Raw genomic sequence first — 17,168 nt, 5'->3', positions numbered from 1 at the left:
TACCTGTACTCTCCAGAGGCCCTGGTGCATGTGTCCTCACCAACTGAGGGGCTGAAAAAAGGGCCTCTCAAACCTGCTGCTCCACCTCCAAAGTCTCCTCCCAAAGAGAATGATGATGATTAAAATTTATATAGCAACCCATATTACAAACGTGACTCTGGGCAGTGTACAATAAAACAAACAGTTAAAAACAAGTCTAAACAACCATAAAAACAATTAAACATAAATATAAATAGGACTGTGGGAGAATGGACCAACATCTTATATACAATGGAACCATCTTGCAGGTTCCCTGTTTCCATAGGATCCTGAAAGCTGCTGGATAAACATGTTTAAACATAGTCTTTAACCTTCAAGAAGACTAATAGAGTCGGGGCTAACCTTACCTTGGGGGGAATGATTATCCTTGCTTTGTCATGTCAGTGCTGACCTAGTCTATTTTATTTTACTTTTTAAACTATCTTAGTTTTATGAAGTTCTTACTGGCTTTATGCCATGTTTATACTTTGAGTGTGGTTTTATTTGTTAATGCATTTTAAATCCATTATTTCTTCTCTGCTGCCCTGAAACCTATTTACACTGCACCCTACAAAATAGTGAAAAAAAATAAGCAGCAAAAGAACATAAATAATAAAAAAATGTTTATACAGCACCAATCACAAAGCAAGAAATGAGTTTCAAGGAAAGAATGATTTATGGAAAGGGGTGGCAGATTTGTCATTTGCCTTATTTGTCTACAATCTTCCTGCACACATTTCCACATAGCAGTAGGTGATCTTTCTCTCACCCCCTATCAATTCCATTGAACGTTAAAAAAAAAATCATATACCTTGTGATTTTAAAGATTCTTAGTAGTCGTACACATCTCAGCACGGAGATGCCAAGTGGGGACATGATCTTTGTTTCCACCAAGATGGTCTCCAGGATTCCACCACACACGATGAAACAATCAAAGCGGTTGAAGAGGGACACAAAGTAAGCCTGAAGACCCAGACTGTACATTTTTAGCAGCATCTCAGCCGTGAAAAGAGCCAGCAATACCTTATTCGCAGTGTCTCATAAAAAAATAAATAAACAAATAATGATCATTATAGTGGCACTGAAAGACTAGTTCAGCCAAAAGATGCTAAGAACAAAAGTATGAATCTTTAAAGGTTAAATGCCAAATAAGATTTTTATCATTTGGAATGGTTTCTTCAGCAATCTATAGAAAACTTTACCTGTATGTTTACATTTTTGCAAGTCTTTAGGGGAAGGGGGATTTCAAATATGAGGACAAATTTAGTATTAAAACTGAATGTTCAATTTGGGGTAAGTTCTCTGCTTTTATCTCATTTCTATAATATAGGATGTAGCTAAATTTCATCTTGATCTAGATTCACTAAAGTCTGTTATAAATTAATTCAAAACTACAGGTAGTTCTCGCTTAACGACTGTTTGTTTAGTGACCGTTTGAAGCACTAAAAAAATGATTTACAACTGGTGTCTGAAGTTACGACTGTCGCAGCACCCCTGCAGTCATGATCCAAGAGCTTGGCAACCAGCTTGCACTTAAGACGGTTGCAGTATCCCGGGTCATGTGATAGCTATTTGTCACCTTCCCAGCTGGCTTCTGGCAAGCAAAATCATTGGGGAACCACATGATTCAATTTAATGACTGTGTGATTCGCCTAACAACCACATGATTCACTTAATGACCACAGTTATTTGCTTAACGACCGCAAAAAAGGTCATAAAATTGGGTCCGGTCATGTGATGATTTGCTTAACAACTGCATCGCTTAGTGACCTAAATTCCGACCCCAATTGTTGTCGTTAAGCAAGGACTACCTGTACAAGTTTTTTGTCTCTCCCACCCGCCCAAATAAACTCTAGATATGCATTAAGTCAACATTATTAGATATAGCAGATATACTGCAGTTATTTGGTATACTGGTCAATGTGAAAAGGCACAAGTCCAAAGCAATAGGAATGGGAAATTAGTGGATCAAAGGCTCCATTTGGTTCCCACTTTAAGCCCCCCTCTGTGGTAGACTAGGAGCATATGGGGCATATTACTTATCTTGAGAGACAAGCCACAAGAGGTTCATTTCTAATTCCTGGGGGAAGGAAGATCTTTTAGATATGAAACTGAAAAACAATTCAGACTCACAATAAGCAGCAGTAGAAGGGGAAAGGCTATACCCTGCTTTTGTCCTAGTTCCAAGAATTATATCAGTTTGATTAAAAACATATTTCCAAGATCAATTTCTTATATTTCAAACCCCTCTGTTAATATCTTGAGCTAGGAGATAGAATGTGTTCTTCCTAGTCTAGCTGCTGGCGAAAGAAACCAATGACATGATGGTGGGATAGAAGATAGTTTCCTGGGTTCAAACATTTGGCCATCTCTGCTCTCGAACCTGGAGGCCCCAACAAGCATATTAAGTTTTGAAAGCTCCACAAGATCTTTTCATTCTCAAACATTAATCAGCTGATCCTATTGCACTCAACTGCAAGAAGTTTTTTCATTATTATGATGCCTTAGCCTTATACATGTCCTTGTGGTTTATACTGTCATACAAATAAATCAAAAGGTAGCATTGCTTAAAGAAGCAACTCTATGCACAGAACTTGGAATACAGGATTGAAATTATTGCATTTTTTATTATCTTATTTTCTTCTTGATGTCTATTAAATAATTGCAAAAAGCAATAGAATACCAAATGTTTTGAGAAGATATACATTCATTAAATTAATTATTGGAATGTTAGAAAATACAGATATATATTTTATGCACTTTTAATTAGTTTTGACATTTGTAATTAATTATTTCTGGTGCTTAAGCAATCAAATGATTTTACGCCATGCACACTTACTGCAGTTTCTGTTTGCACAGTGCTAACTGCCTCTTCTTACCTTGGACTTCAGTGAGCCAGTCTGGCTGGCTGTAATGCTCAGAGGCAATGGCGAGTGTGTTGAGAAACACAAGGAAGATCACAAGCCAGTAGAACACATTGGATTTGACAGCAGCTCGACATTTTCGTCTGCAGAATCGATTCCATCTACGCCAATAGCGGCTTGAAAAAAAAAGGAAACAAAGGAGAAAATCTGACCATGATTGCAGGACATGTTGATGTGACTTATAACCTCAAGGACTATTTTTCTCAGGAATGTCTGTTTTACTGAATTTATAATAAGAGGCAAACAAGACACATTGGTAACATTATCTCTATCCAAACCATATTCGCCTTTTTCTTTCCTGCAGCCTTTAAATTTAACTTCACTATTTCTGAAAAGTAAAATGGTTGGGAGGGACTACAAAAAATATGCTCAAATTGTCCTGCACAATATTATTATTTATAGACAAGTATATTCATACAATATATTCATATTGAAGGGGAAATTATTGATTTACTGAATAAGAATTTGATAGAAAGAGGCCTTTCAGCCTAGTAAACATTGTTAAGCATAAATTTGCTTTTCTTAGCCACAGAGGCTTCAGCATCTTAACATAAATAAGTTCAAGATTCAAGTTGAGCAGTTCACTAGGTGATGATCAGGAAGTTTAGGTATATGAGCAACTGTTTGAGAAATTGTGAAGATTATTTAATTCTACCACTGAATCCCTTTCTTCTGTTTTGTTGCATAGAACTTTTTACTTTTCTCTTTCATTGGCTTACAATGAAGGACTGTAAGTTTAATATTGTTTAAATAAATCTTTTAAAACTTTCATTCTTGTGTATTTGCCTCACTGAAATTAAGACAGGCTGGATTCAGCTGGGACCAGCTAGTAGGAAACGTGCATGAATTTGTTCTACAGGATGCCTATGGTCTACTTTGTACCAATTTGCTGGTGAGATTTCTGCAGAGTAGCTCCAACAAAAAACTGATGTTGGAAATGGGAAGAAGAGGCTGATTCTTGGTTTTCATTTTGTTTTCTTCTCATACAGAAGTCAAAAGATACAAGGCTACTGATACAAAAACACAGCTTCCACTGTGTGGTTAATTAGAACTCAGTAGTTCAGTTTATGTAAATATGAATTCTTATGCTTAAAATGAGCATAATGTTTAGTAGGTTACATTCCAGTTGTTGAATTCTTCTTGGCCTTTCCCCCCATGAAATAGTAATTTCTCAATTATTGAATAACTATAGGCTTTAGCTTCGATTACAGAAGTTGACCCTTTCTTGTTCCTGTTAATTATAATTGTAACCATTTCGAATTTCCTGATTAAGGTCTGTCGTGACTCATATCTCAACAACAATAGCAAAAGATTTCTCTGGATCAAAATTGTTTTGAAGAACTCAATAGCAAGGTCACAAGCATCTTCTCTCTTGTACCCAGAGCATTAATACTCATTGCTGAGATGGGCTAGAAACGCAATGAGGAGTTACAGTTTGCTTTCCTGGAACACACATACCCCACACGAGTGTCACAGTGACTTCAGACGGTAATTACTAACCACCAAAAAAAAAAAAGCAAAAAAAAAAAGCTAATTATACATCTCTTATTCTTCAGAATTGAGCTTGCTTAGCAACCAGTTTCCAAGCAACTGGTGCCTAGTCTGGGCTTTTTGTATGATGCATATAAAGGATGCGGATCCTCTTTGCTCCTTTCTATCCCTCTGTTTCTGCCCAGTGATAAGCATAAGCAACATCCTAGCTGAACTGTCACTAAAATAACACTGCATGCAAATCTTCCAGCAATATCTGATCAGACAAACAGTCTTCTGTATTTCTAAGATAGTACCTTACAGCATATGGTGTCTAAATTGGTGTCTGCCAGGCTTCTCACCTGCCTTGATATTTTTTTAAAAGTTTGTTTATTTATGGATGTTTTTATCTAACAAGTAAAATGCTAGCCAGCAGCTATCATCTTTATGTATAGGGATCCTTCTGTCCCCAAAGGCATTCTTAGAAGATGAAAATGATCACAGATGGCTACAGCCTTCGTGCTTTGTTCTGAAGCACACGGAGTAGCCGTGTCCTCTGAAAGAAGAGTAATCTGGGGGTAGCGGTTGGCTGCTAGAGGTGCCTTTCTTCCCTGTCCATTTTTGCCAAATTGTTTTTTTCAACTTTCTAGTTTAGCCCAAAGCTGGAAGTTCCTGGTGGTCTCTTATCCAAGTACTTACCAGGTCTGATACTGTTTTAACTTTTTGAGACCAGCCAAAGTTGGCTGGTGCTGCCACCTAGCTGGGTAGTAATAGTAATTATAAGAACAAATATCATTTGTCAGGTTCAAAACTATCCAAATATTAGAAATCTATGTGTTTTAAAGATACCAAGTAACCATTACATAGCACGACTAAAGAAAATATACCAATATTCTTCAAAAATCCTCTTTTTTGTTTTCCACTAGAAATAGACTAATTTAAATATTGACATAGAGCACATGACAACAGTCCAATGCTTCAGGTCAGATGTAGACTTATCCTGTTCATGTTTAGAATGGTTCTTTTGGCTATGTCCATGTATAAAGTATCCTTAACTTTTGGTAGCCTGTTAAGTTAAAAAAAAATGGGTCTCAGAGGAGAAAATGTGGGTTTCACCTGCTTTGTACATAAGATTCTGTGATGGAATGTATCTACGAGGAGGAGAGGGATGTGGGAGATCAAGGCTATCGGGAAGGAGGGTGTGCATTCCAGCAGGGGAAAGGAGACAAAAGACAACACAGTCCGCAGGGGGAGCATGAGAAGAGAAAGAGATGCAGGACAGCCCCTCCCTCGAATCTCCCAGGGTATATCCACTAGTTGCTGTAGTATAGATTTAGTTTGGCAAGATTCTGTCTATAAGGTGTAAGCAAATGAAGGAACTGTACTCAACTGGACTGTTTCATTGTTGTTCTTGGGCTAGGCCCGACAGATTCTTGGTCTGTGATTTTTTAAAAAGTTTCTGGGAATCTTGTTTTTTGTGAAGGAAGAAGTTCCTACTGCTAAGAGTGCTCATAACATGTTTTTTTAACTCATATAAAAGCTGTACAGCTTTATGACTATGCAGACAAGATTATTTTTAACAGCAAGGGCTGCCTATTCATGAAAAAATTTGGAGTAACCCAGAGACTAGTTCCTAACAACCCTCTGATTGCTGTGTCTTTGACTCTTCATCTGTTCTAATAACTACTTTCCTTCTCACATTTACATGATGTTTTAAATTACATTATGGTTAACAAGATCATATGGAATTTGGTAATCAACAACTTCATACTTTATTAGATTTTGCCTTCATTAGATTAATACAAAGAATAATTAATTGTTGATTAAATGGGAAAGTAGAGTAACCCTACTGATCACAAAGGTTAGCTAGCAGAATATTTATAAGCAATTATTATTTACAACAATAAGATAAGAAGTTCCTATTAGTAAGCATCAGTAGAAGTGGAGAGAAAGTTTTTTGAAAAATTGAAATGCTTACCTAAACTTAGATTTAGAAATCCGGTGCCTGAAAGGGAAAACAAATTATTTTAGTGTATCATAAATACATGCTGTAACTTTTTAACTTCAACATAATTAAAAAAAAGAATGAGCTATAGAGCTATTAAAAATTAGCATTGCTAATATTTGGCCTAACACCTAAATATTTCAGTGTAACTAATTTCTGCTTATGCATCATATTTAAAAGGGTGTCTGCTGGGGGAGGGGGGAAGTTATACTGTATGTTATGATGTCATCACACAAGGGGGGAAGTTATGTGTGTTATGATGTCATCACACAAATTACATTAATTCACATCATTAGGCATGTGACATCGTCATGGTTTTCGTTGGACACCTATGTATATTAACAACATTCAGCCATGTCAGACTGTTAATATACATAGTGTGAAGCTCTTTTCTTGCAAGGCAAATACCGATCCTCTAGATTTGGAAGCTACACATGACCAGCTGGTAGCAAAGAAACAGGCAGAATCGGCAACTATGTGAGCCACTGTTATAGAACAAATATGATGAGCAACCAAGCTAAAAGTGGTCTTGAACTGTCTTTAAAAATACTATAATATAAGCACTATGGCAAATCTGGCAAGCTCCCAGAAACAAGTTAACTGAATTCCAAGCCACTTACTGTCCCTATGTGGGTTAGTTTTTAAAGAAAAATATCTATGTTTGCTAGATTTTGAACATGATTTAATATACTGAAATTTTGGAGAATGGAATCTGATGATTCGGAAAAAGAGAGGGTAATGTTGGTATGTTATTTGATCACCAAATGTTCAGATGGAGAAAAGAACATTAAGTCACAAATAGGGAGAAGAAATATGTCTTTAGTAGTTAATTTAAAAAAAAAAGTCAGATATCATGAAAAACAAAGTGTTTGTTTTAAAAAATCAAACCAGAAGCAAGTTCCCATTATTGCCTATTGTCTTTTGATGTGAAACTTTCAAAATTCATTATAGTAGCTTTACAGACCATTCACTAATTGATTATATACCATCAAGTTGGTGTCAACTTTTAGTGACCACATAATTTTTTTCCAAGATGATCTGTCTCCAGTCTGGTCCTCCAGGTCTTTCAGTGATACACCTATCACTGCTATAATTGAGTCCATCCACCTTGCTGCTGATTGTCCTCTTCCCTTTCCTTCCATCTTCCCAACACTATTGATCTCTAGAGAGCTAGATCTTTGCATAATGTGTCTAAAATATGATAATTTGAGTCTGCTCATTTGTGCCTTGAGTGAGAACTCTGGGTTGATTTGTTTGAAGATCCATTTGTTTGTTTTCTTGGCTATCCATGGTATTCTGAGGAGTCTTCTCCAGCATCAATGTTCAAAGGTGCCAATACTCTTTCTATCCTGCTTCTTCAGAGTCCAGCTTTCACTTCCATAGACTGTCACAGGGAAAACCATTACTTGCACAATTTTTATCTCTGTAGGTACAGACACATCATGGCATCTGAACACCTTTTCTAAGACGTATATTGCTACCCTCCTAAGTGTTAGTCTGCAACATATATCTTGACTGCTGGTTCCTTTATTGCTGATAGTAAATCCTAAAAGGCAGAAACTATCCACCAGTTCAATATTTTTATTGTCAGTTCTAAAGCTGGTTGTTGTGGCTGTTGTCATCCTTTATATTTAATCTTAGCCTCAGTTTTTCACTTGACTTTCATTACTAGAAATTCCACATCATGTGCATTTTCAGCTATCAGTGTAATGTCATCAGCATAGTGCAGGTTATTGATGATTCTTCCTCCAGTTTTAAAACATGGTCATCTTCCAATCCAGCTTCCTTCAGTATATATTCAGCATAGAGATAAAATAGAGAGTATACAATCTTGGCTCATTCCTTTGCCAAACTGGAGCCATCTGTTTTGCCATTTTCCATCTGGACTGTGGCTTCCTCACATGAGGATAATTAGATGTCCTTGGATTTTCATTTTCCTAAGGACATTCCACAGCTTGACATGGGCAACACAATCAGAGGTTTTTATATAATCAATGAAACACACATTATCTTCTTCTTGGTAATCTTTGGCTTTCTCAATTATGCACTGAACATCCACAATAATGTTTCTTGTTCCTTGGTCTTTTCTAAAGCCATCTTGAACATCTGGCCTTTTCTGAACATCTGGCATCTCCCTTTCCAGGGAGGGCTCTAATCTGTGTTGGATGATCCTAAGCATTATTTTGCTATCATGAGAAATTAAGGATATTGTTCAATAGTTTACACATAGAGTTAAATCTCTTTTGTTATTCTTCAAATCTGTTTGCCACTGGGTCATCCCCAAATTTGCTCGCATAATCTGGTTGGAACCATTACAGATTCTTTTCATATTTCTGTATATATTCTATCAATTCTTGTAGCCTTCCAACTTAGTAATGACTGGAGTGCTGTTCTAACTTCATCTTTTATAAGTTCTAGAGGTTCTTTTAAGTAGGGAATATCTTCTAAGATATCTTGGGTGTTGACATCTCTACTGTACACAATTTCACTATACTCCTTCCATCTTTGAATCAGTTACTACCTGTCAATTTGTGTCCTGCTTCAGGTTTCAACCATGCACACTCACACATGGTTGCTTATGGAGTTAGCAATTTTACTCCAAGGCTGAAGAGATAACAGTGAACAAAGGAGTGTAAACAAAACTGAGGCTTGCCTGGAGAGTTTTCTTTCTAAATAGGAGCACATAGAAGTGTAGTTCAAATCCAGGGTTCCGACAGTCAGGTCAGGGTTGTCAGCCAGTCCAGAGGTTTAAGGTTTCAAACACAGACAGGATTTACAAGAATGTTATGCAAGAGCCGGAGGTCAGATGGTGTTTCCAGCAAAGACAGCATGGCTCAGAGCTGCTTCTTAAATAAAGTTGCAGCCAGCTGTTGCTAATCAGGAGATTTACTCCCTTGTTTGGTGAGAAGCTTAATAGACCTTTGCTGCCCTGCTCTCTTCTCTACTCATCAGGTGTGGGGGCTGGAAGGCCTTACATCATCTTCATCTGTCTTCTCCAGCTGCTCAGGTGGTGCCTGTGTTTGATCAGCCTCATGGGATTCTTGGCTTTGTCTCTCCTGAGGCTGACATTCCACAGGTTCAGCTGGAGCAGCTTCTTCAGGGTCAGAGTCAGAATCTGAGTCCTGAGCCAACAATTTGTGTTCTTTAGCATACCAAATTTGAGGATGGATTGGAATCTCCTTCTGAGTTCGGAGATGTTTTGGAAGACTTTCCTTGTTTTTCCATGTCTGTTTCAGTATCTTTACAGGTGTTGTGATACCACTTCATGTCTCTTCAGCTCTGTGAAATTCTTTGTTATGTTCCTTCCTGTGAACTCTGTTTCTCAGCTTTGGCTTCTCTTTCCTTTTTGGCAATTTCCACCATACCTTATGATATCCAGTTTGCTTTCTTTTGTTTCTTGGTCTTAGTCAGTGTGTTTTCACATTTATCCTTATCACCTTCTTTGATTTAATTCCATAGTTCCTCTGGTTTCTTATCAATGAGGTTCACAACTTCAAATCAATTCCTGATAGTCTCCTTAAAAATGGTTGGTTGTTCAAGATCATACTGTGGAAACTGGAACATTATCATAAGATTACTTTATTCACTGTATATGGATAGAAGAATTCAGAAAATCATGGAGAATAGAAGCATTTTACAGTCTCTGTTCTGGACTGTCAGTATATTTCTTTTTTTAAAAAAAGTGCAGGTTTATGAAAAATTCTCTACATAAGCCTTAAACTGTTGCTATGTTGGAATGGAGTGAGAGAGGAAAGAAAGAGTAAATGGATCAATGTTCAAGTATATCCTACCATGATCTGCCAACTTGTGGAATGAATGTTGTGGATGCTACATTGCAATCTTTGGGATATGAGGTAATAGAAAACAAGGATCAGGTCTGTATATAGCAAAATCAAAGAAAGACGCAAGCAGGCTGTCAGGCAGAGATTTGGAAATAGACGTGTTCAAAGAGAAAAAAAAGAAAATTGGTAGTCATCCATAAAAAAGATGGGGAAACATTGGGGGCATAAATAGAATTGGATTAACAAATTAATCTTCAGGGGCCTCTACTGATAGTTGTAAGTAGCATTCTTTTAACCAAAAAGTGCCTTAGAACTGGATTGTCATCTCTTTCTCTACCAGTTCAAGAAATAACTATATATTTTGAAGCTGCTTAATGAAGTTCAATTAATTCAGTTATACTCCAGCTAAAAACAGAAGGTAGAATGGATATGATGATGCCGCTGAAGAGGTGGAAAGAGCTTTCACTATTGTACTTGTGCAGAAAATATGTAAAAATATTCTGAAACAGGCTCCTTTAACAGGAGTAAGAATTCTTTTTTGTATTGTTGCACTGCGGGAGAGAATAGATCAGAGAACTCTAAAAACATCCATCAAAATTATCAGGCCCTAGAGACACTTTAAAATTTTAAACTGGTCCTCATTAGAAAAATGAAATTAAAATCATTCACTGCCCCACTGGTGAATGTAATGTGACTTTTTTTCTTTGCATCAAGGCAGCTGAGTAGCATTTTGAAAATCTTTTTATCTAATTAAGCTAATAGATGTGACTGTTATTCCACTTTACATGCATATCTTGGGTGAATTAAAAGCTGCAGCTAACCCTCTCCACCATGCCAACAGGTTATTTAATAATCCCCACTCTCCCCAGCTTTACATATGCAGCCCTGACACTTTTTGTCTGCTTCTCTCAGTGAAATTTCTCACAAAACTGTTGGGTACAGCTAAGACCATTCAGTAAAACTGTAGCAGTCATATGTTTGGTGGGTTATCTAGTACCTTCAGGGATGGACGGTCCATCTCACACAATGTTTATGAATTATGGAAAGTAGGATGCTGGAATAAATCAATTGTTAGTACAATCAGAATGGTCTCTGTAGCCCTTCAGAAATAATTGCTTTTGGAGTATGTGGGGACACCAGAAACTTCTTTTCCTGGGACTGTGAGACTGCAGATTGAATCCAAAGCTTTGCATAGTCCTAGTCCTTTTTATCTAGTCATCTGTGCAGGGTCTTTGTTTGATAAAAAGTAAGAAAACACACACATACATTATTGTCATGCTGTTTCCTAATAATTCTATAGTTCTGGAAACAATCCATAATTTGTTTCCAACCACAAGTTTGGTTGATGGCCCAAAAGAGAAAACAGGTAGTGAAACAGGTGGGGAAGAGTGAGAGGGAATGATGTCTTGGGAAATCCAAAAAAGTCTCAATTCAGTTCAAGGATTGTGGTGTTCTTTAAAAATGTGCTTGTCAATTTGTAATGAGAGGACCTGTTGGTCTCTGAAGTCTTTGAAGAACCATCGTTATACTGAACAGCAGGGATCAGCAATCTTTTATGGCAGTGGGCACCACTGCAGTATTTTGTTCAGTGTCCTCGATTAAAAAAACTAGTTAAGAAAACAAAGGCCAACAAAACTGCAGAGATCTTGGTTATCTAGCAAGACATTGGTCACTTTAACTACTTTTACTTAATTATTAAAATGATGTTGGAGGCTAGTGAATACATCCCATTAATGTTGTGGATACCAGAGTTGAAATAGGCATCTTATTTTCAGGCCAAACCTACTGGTGAATACTTCATGTAAGCCATTTCTGTGGTCAATGAACCTATAAGAAGATGAAATCTGAGAAGTAATTTCTCATTAGTTTTCCTCCAAGTCTAGCAAGTCGTATTCTGAGATTCATAAATTTAAATGCAATCAATCATGTTGAACAGCAATATGGAATTAGTCAGGAGCACTTTTCACTCTAAAAAGTAAATGCTTATCTATTTTAGAAGACCAGGATTTGCCCACCATGAACATAGTCTCATTTAGTTTACATTGATTATTTCCCATCAAATAAAGGTATAATCCAGCCAATGTTAAGAACATTAATTTAAGAAAGTTAATTGAGTCTATCCCATAAAATAAACTAATGTAACTTTCCTTAATTTTGGCTGCATTGTGTTTGGATCTTTATACACACAAAATTGAGAAGGTTTATCTTAACATTGTCAATATTTTCCCCCAATTGGTTCAGTTTTCTAAAAGCAGTAGTGCTTTTAAATCATTATAGATTTTGGATCAAACAGTCTTAGAGAGATCTTTTCAGAGCACAATGTGTATTGTTTTACTAATATCTAAGTGTGGTAAACAGCCTTAGAGTTTTACTTCCCCAAACTTGCTCTAACAGCAAGATTTACAGACAGAACCCACCACTATCCTTTTTCAGATCAGATGCATGTGACAGAAGAAGGCTTTGATTTGGAAATCAAATGGGATCCAAAGAACCACCATATATTCTTTGATCAAGTTGTTATTAAGCTTGGCAATCCCGGCTGTCTTTTAAACAGTTATCTCTCTCCAGCTTCAGACCCTGGTGTTCAAAGGGGGCCTCAGTAGGACTTCTTCCACCAGACAGAAAAACATCAAATAAACTGTCCATGAAAATATGCTGAATGCTTGGTGATTGCTTCTGACAGAGCAATTATTGATAAGATTTCAGGACACAGCATTTATGTATTTTTCCCCAGATTTCCTACACAGGAGGTCAGCTAGACTGTTCTCTTTGCAAACTACGATTCTTGCCAATCCATTATTGCCGAAGAACTAGTGAAACTGATCTTGCTAAGCTGTTTTTTAGTTCTGATATTGTATTTATGTATTACTCTTGAACAAGATTTCAGCAAAAGGTATTACTGAGCATCTATTGTAAGATAGTAGACGGCATATAATTTAAACTATCTAGAACAGTTGTATTAATTAGGTTGATTTTAATGTCACTGCAACCTAATTCCAGGGATCTGAAAATAACCCTTCATGGTCCCTGCAACACAGCACTGCTCCAAAATTGTGGCCTAGTTCATATGTACTGTAATAATCAAGTAATTGTATAAGGCTAATGTAGTTACCTCTCTAGACACTGTATAGATCTGTGCCTGGGAAAATCTTGCTTTCTTACTGACCTCTGGGCCACTGAAAAATATTCTAAATCATGATGAAAAGCATGTATGTAAACTAGTTTTTATCTCATTTGGAAAGAGATTACAGGTGTTTGGCTTGAAAATACAATTCTGTTCCCATGGTTTAAACTTTATATTTTTTGTATATAAATTCTTCCTTCCTAGTATTTTACAAAATGATGTTTGTTACCTTCTCCTCAATTATGATTTTTTTCAAACAACTTTCTGCAGTTATTCCAAATTTCTAATTTGAAACCTGTTAAAAAGATGCATCCAAGGGAGTATGGGAGATCCTTTTCAGGGTAACAAATTTTATTAAAAGACATAAGCTTTTGTGAACTACATTCACTTCATCAGATGAAGTTGTAGTTCATGAAAACTTATGACTTTTAATAAAATTTGTCATCCTGAAAAGGTTGTCTCAGACTTCTCCTGGTTTTTGGCTGTCACAGACTACCATAGTTTCCCCCCTACAATGTTTTAAAAGATCTATGAAATTCTGGGAGAAAAAAATCACAAAAATAACAACTATGTTTGTTTTCAAGAGTTAATTCAATCCCTTATGTATCTTTCCTCTTAGCAGGTGACATCAGACAGCCCTGGTCCAATCTATTCTTTGATAGATGGGACTAAAAGTATAATAGGCCAAACAATGATATATGTTTAATTAAAAAAAATTTCAGATGGTCTTAAATGCTGATGGTCAGAAAAACCCAAGGGTATATGTCAAAAAAGTCAAGATGGCAGCCACACCCCTTTTTAATATGTGTCAAAACATGGAAAAAAGGAGCAGAGCCTTGATAATGCAATTTGGGCCACCACCATCTTAACAACAACAACAACAACAATAACTACTTCTTCTTCTTCTTCTTCTTCTTCTTCTTCTTCTTCTTCTTCTTCTTCTTCTTCTTCTTCTTCTCATCATTATCATTATCATTATCATTATCATTATCATTATCATTATCATTATCATTATCATTATCATTATTTCCATCCCCCAAGTTCCCTGGAGAACAGTATTCTCCATTTGAGAAAACTATAGGAATCTCATTCTAGTGACAAGGAGTCTGGGAGATGCTACAGTTTCAGTAAATAAAAGGGTTAGGGTTAGGGTAAATAAAAATCTGGTCTGTATAAATAAATACATATTTTAAAAAACAAGTAAATAAAAATAAAAATCTTGCTCCCAAAATATTGTGAATAAGAAATAAGGAGGTGGGTAGGTAAAGCATTTGATTCATTCTGCTTCTCTACCACTCCCAACTGCAACTTTTTCAAAAAAAGTAACACCATGAGATACAGTGGGGCAAAAAAGTATTTAGTCAGCCACCAATTGTGCAAGTTCTCCCACTTAAAAAGATGAGAGAGGCCTGTAATTTTCATCATAGGTATACCTCAACTGTGAGAGACAAAATGAGAAAAAAAATCCAGAAAATCACATTGTCTGATTTTTAAAGAATTTATTTGCAAATCATGGTGGAAAATAAGTATTTGGTCACCTACAAACAAGCAAGTTGTCTGGCTCTCACAGACCTGTAACTACTTCTTTAAGAGGCTCCTCTGTCCTCCACTCGTTACCTGTAGTAATGGCACCTGTTTGACTTTGTTAGCAATATAAAAGACACCTGTCCACAACCTGAAACAGTCACACTCCAAACTCCATTATGGCCAAGACCAAGAGCTGTCGAAGGACACCAGAAACAAAATTGTAGACCTGCACCAGGCTGGGAAGACTGAATCTGCAATAGGCAAGCAGCTTGGTGTGAAGAAATCAACTGTGGGAGCAATATTTAGAAAATGGAAGACATACAAGACCACTGATAATCTCCCTCGATCTGGGGCTCCACGCAAGATCTCACCCCGTGGGGTCAAAATGATCACAAGAACGGTGAGCAAAAATCCCAGAACCACATAGGGGACCTAGTGAATGACCTGCAGAGAGCTGGGACCAAAGTAACAAAGGCTACCATCAGTAACACACTATGCCGCCAGGGACTCAAATCCTGCAGTGCCAGACGTGTCCCCCTGCTTAAGCCAGTACATGTCCGGGCCCGTCTGAAGTTTGCTAGAGAGCATTTGGATGATCCAGAAGAGGATTGGGAGAATGTCATATGGTCAGATGAAACCAAAGTAGAACATTTTGGTCTAAACTCAACTCGTTGTGTTTGGAGGAGAGAGAATGCTGAGTCGCATCCACAGAACACCATACCTACTATGAAGCATGGGGGTGGAAACATCATGCTTTGGGGCTGTTTTTCTGCAAAGGGACCAGGACGACTGATCCGTGTAAAGGAAAGGATGAATGGGGCCATGTATCGTGAGATTTTGAGTGAACACCTCCTTCCATCAGCAAGGGCATTGAAGATGAAATGTGGCTGGGTCTTTCAGCATGACAATGATCCCAAACACACCGCCCGGGCAACGAAGGAGTGGCTTCGTAAGAAGCATTTCAAGGTCCTGGAGTGGCCTAGCCAGTCTCCAGATCTCAACCCCATGGAAAACCTTTGGAGGGAGTTGAAAGTCCGTGTTGCCCAGTGACAGCCCCAAAACATCACTGCTCTAGAGGAGATCTGCATGGAGGAATGGGCCAAAATACTAGCAACAGTGTATGAAAACCTTGTGAAGACTTACAGAAAACGTTTGACCTCTGTCATTGCCAACAAAGGATATATAACAAAGTATTGAGATGAACTTTTGATATTGACCAAATACTTATTTTCCACCATGATTTGCAAATAAATTCTATAAAAATCAAACAATGTGATTTTCTGGATTTCCCCCCCCATTTTGTCTCTCATAGTTGAGGTATACCTATGATGAAAATTACAGGCCTCTTTCATCTTTTTAAGTGGGAGAATTTGCACAATTGGTGGCTGACTAAATACTTTTTTGCCCCACTGTATATCATTTCACTTGTAGTTATGACATACACAATTCTCTTAAAGGCTGATATTCCTATTTCCCAACCATAGTTCCTTGTGAGCAAATATGCAAATGCTGATGTTTACCGTGGTGGACTTATTAGGGAGACTCCCATGACTTCCCACCAAACTGAAATTTGAAAGGATAAAGGAGGAAGGTCATAGGACTATGTAGAACATTTGTACATCCTACCTGCAATCTCCATAGTAAACACTTTCCTATTGTACTCATGTCTGGGTAATGTAGGAAAGGGCTCTATATGCATTCACAAATGCAGAATTCTTTTACCTGAATGGGAACTGGTCCAATCAGAGCCTCCCTCAAATGGAAGCGTTTCACTCAATATACACAAAAAACTGTACTTTACCATAAGGGCACAGATGGAGAGAAATTGTTTCAACTGCTATCATCAGTGGAGTGGGACCACTGTGCATGTCCAGGAAAGAAACTGAGATGAGATTATATGACCTGTGATTCCCCTTCACCTGGGTTTTCAACATCTGAAGGGATTGTGCGAAACTGCTTATTATGAAGTAACAAGGGAACACTGTACACAATAAGAAGTACAACCCCAAGGTATGTTTACTGCATGTGCCTGGGTCTTTCTAAACAGACCGATTTACAGAACCAGCATTATACGGAGAAGCCATCACAGCAGACTCTGATTTTATTACAATTGTTTTAGTACAAACAAACTAACCCACTTCTAACTTGGAGAAAATGCTCAAGGTTGTGCTATGCGAAAATGAAATAGAAAATATGGTGTATATGTCTGAACCCTACTTACCTTCATGTTTGTATATGGCATGAAGGAAAAAGCTTGTACTTCATTTCAATTGCTTAAGATGGTGAACTTTAATGTGAAACATATAATCATTTATTTT

General features: G+C 37.3%; 1 protein-coding gene across 16 annotated transcripts in view; it reads right to left on the bottom strand.

Annotated features, from left to right (window-relative positions):
- Positions 1 to 17,168, bottom strand: part of CACNA1C (calcium voltage-gated channel subunit alpha1 C) — a 572,293-nt gene that overhangs the window by 138,798 nt on the left and 416,327 nt on the right. For all 16 annotated transcript variants that reach the window (XM_088141261.1, XM_088141249.1, XM_088141247.1 and 13 more), the window contains exons 11-13: positions 6,391 to 6,417; positions 2,898 to 3,058; positions 830 to 1,055 (exon numbers count right to left, since the gene is read on the bottom strand). In XM_088141261.1, coding sequence (XP_087997387.1) covers positions 830 to 1,055; positions 2,898 to 3,058; positions 6,391 to 6,417 — 414 coding nt within the window. The remainder of the gene's footprint in view (positions 1 to 829; positions 1,056 to 2,897; positions 3,059 to 6,390; positions 6,418 to 17,168) is intronic.

This window comes from Python bivittatus, unplaced genomic scaffold, assembly GCF_059951505.1.
Source record: "Python bivittatus isolate LINGU-HERP-01145 unplaced genomic scaffold, Pbiv_v1 ctg000330_np1212, whole genome shotgun sequence".
NCBI lineage: Eukaryota > Metazoa > Chordata > Lepidosauria > Squamata > Pythonidae > Python > Python bivittatus.
This window is presented reverse-complemented; position numbering and strand designations above follow the sequence as displayed.